At 69.0% G+C, this 2,450-nt stretch overlaps 1 protein-coding gene across 2 annotated transcripts in view; it reads left to right on the top strand.

Moving 5' to 3' along the window:
* Positions 1-401: 401 nt before the first annotated feature.
* The window catches only part of LOC113212953 (ras-related protein Rab-3), a 16,185-nt gene continuing 14,136 nt past the window's right edge, over positions 402-2,450 (top strand). The window contains exon 1 of one of the 2 annotated variants that reach the window (XM_052269892.1): positions 402-486. In XM_052269892.1, the coding sequence (XP_052125852.1) occupies positions 439-486 (48 nt within the window). In that variant the 5' untranslated portion in view covers positions 402-438. Of the gene's footprint in view, positions 487-2,037; positions 2,273-2,450 lie in introns of those variants that run through there. The other variant, XM_052269893.1, reaches the window with a different exon arrangement.

Here is a 2,450-nt window from a genome sequence, read left to right as displayed (position 1 = left end):
CGCCTGCCGCCCCGACCCCCCCTCCGCCCCCGGGCAGAGGCGGCGCGCCGAGGGGGCGGGCTCACGGCTCAGCCCCGCTCTCATCCTGCCTGTCCAAAAAGCCCACCCTTAGTGTGCTCCAGGTCCAGACTCCCACGCCTCGTCGGAAATTCCGTCAGGCAGCTTGAGTGGAGGGCGTCAAAGGCGGCGGGCGGCGCCGCCTCCCCCGGGCACAAGTAGGGTTTAGGTAAATGCAGAATGGGGGCGTGCGGACGTGGGTGATGGAAGGAGGGCTGGCTGCTGCCTCCTCGACACGAGATGCCCCCCCCCCTCCACCTGCCCAAAGAATGGACGCGGGTCGCACCGTGGTCTTATACTAGTTCGCAACTCGCCTCACCACCCCCGTGTCCTGCTTTTACAGACCACGTGTTCGATATCCGGGCCGGCGCGGGTCGGCTCATGTCACTGGTGGACTTCCCCGTCGGACTCCAGGCGCATCTGGAAAGCGTAAGGGCGCTCTCGCGGGAGCCACAGGACGGGAGGCTACGGACGGCAAAGACGAGGGCGCTCCGAGCACCCGGGCACACATCCTGGAGGGAGGGGTGACACACAGTCGAGGCGCCCCCGCCCCGCTCCATCCGTCCCCGCTTGATGCCACCGCAGCATCGGATGACCCTTTTTTCCATAATGTAGTGGCTGGAGCCCGCCCCCCGCCCCTCCTGGCCCGTTTGTCCGGGGCCCGTTGTTCTCAGCCAGAAGGGCATGAATGGACTCGGCGGGTCCCGCCCGGCCCCGCGGGGCTAGAAATCAATACGAGCATCGCACGGGCCCGGGCGGGAGGGGAGGGGGCGGAGGGGGCAGGGACTCGTCCTCCCGCGGACGGCAGGGGCGGCCACGTTTGGAGCAGCGGCGGCGGTGGCCTAGCCGCCCCAGCCACTTTCGACGTCGGCGAGGGGATGAGAACGATTCGGAGACAGCGCGAGGACCCCAGCCTCACGTACTGCTCCGCTGCATGCCTACCGCAACCGTGGGGCCCGGGCGGGTGCGGATGGGGTGCGGGGCTCGGTACGCCCTGGAGGCCCGTACTCATTGACCCGCGGTCAGGGACCGGACGGAGGGCCCAGCGGACGCAGCGAGCGCAGCCCAGGCCGTTAGACACCGGCTCCCCTTCAAAGCAGTGCCTGTTATTCCGTTCTGATTGCGGGAAATGCAAATGAGCCAGATTCCGGTTTCGCTTACATTATCTGAGCAAATTACGGAGCGGTGGTAAATTAGACAGAGAGTGGGAGAGATCGAGCTATGTGCAGCTATGACCACGCTTGCGCCGACACCAGCCCACCCGGGTCCCTCCTGTCCACCCTCTGGGCCACCACCACCAGCCCACCCACGACCCACCCAATGCTTGTTCCCCGCCCGCAGGGCGACGTGCCTAGCTTCCGCGCGGCGCCTGTCGCCCCATCCTTGTCGCTCCCCCGCGCACACCCCGCACTCCCGCAGTTCTGCGCCCCGGCCCCGCCCTCTCTCCCCTTCCCGATCCCCCGCCAGCGGCTATTTCTCTCCCGCCCGTGGCGCGGTGTGGACGCTCTACTGAGCTTCTTTCTCTCTCTCTGAAGTCTGTCGCTTCGCCCGCTCACCCCGTCCGCCCCGGCCCGCATAGGGCTTCGAGCGGCCTACTGGCGGCTCTCTGGCTTTACATCGCCTGCTGCCTGGAGTAGCTGGAGTCTAAGGCACTTTACTCGCACCCTCCTCCACCTCCTCCTGCTTCCGCGCTCCCGCCTACCACCCTTCATTGTCGTCTTCAAATGACTTGACGAATTAGTCATAGAAGTGGCTGGGGCAGCGCCCGGCCCGCCCCACCCTCGCCATCACCCCGGCCCCCACCCCCACCACACCCCGTGGCCCGCGGCCCTCGTGGCGTGGCCTCAGGGGCGGGGCGGCGGCGGGGCGGCGGGCGGCGGGGCAGGCACCCTTCCCGTCCGGGGGCGGCCCTCCCCGCGTGCGCACTCGCGCGCCACCAGCGCCCCCACACCCCCACGGCGCGGAGGGGCACTAGGAGCTGCCTAGGGCCTGGCTCCGCGGCCGCCATCTTGGATCGACGTTGCCAGTTGTACGGAGAGGGACGGACGGGACGAAAGGCAGCCGCCCGTGTCAGAGTCGCTGCGAGTCGCGTCGAACAGAGAATCCGAGAGAAAGTGTGTGTTGTCGTGTGTTTGTCGGGCTGACAGTCCCAGGCGTCGTGCCGTTGGCGAGGACAGGCTAGGCTCGGCGGACAGCCCAGCCCCCGTGTGCAAAGGTAAGTGGACCCGCGCGCCCCGAGCGCCGCGGGCGCAGGTGGGGGGCACGGGGGCGCGCGTCGCGGGTGGCTGCCTCATGGGCCGTGGCCGTGCGCGCGTGCCTGGGCCCTGGTGCTGGAGGTGCCGCCCGAGGTGCGTCCAGGACAGGCCCGTTGTGGTACCCCGCCCGCCCCCCTC

Source organism: Frankliniella occidentalis, unplaced genomic scaffold (genome assembly GCF_000697945.3).
Source record: "Frankliniella occidentalis isolate FOCC.00 unplaced genomic scaffold, Focc_3.1 Scaffold105, whole genome shotgun sequence".
In the NCBI taxonomy this organism is placed as follows: Eukaryota; Metazoa; Arthropoda; class Insecta; order Thysanoptera; family Thripidae; genus Frankliniella; species Frankliniella occidentalis.
This window is presented reverse-complemented; position numbering and strand designations above follow the sequence as displayed.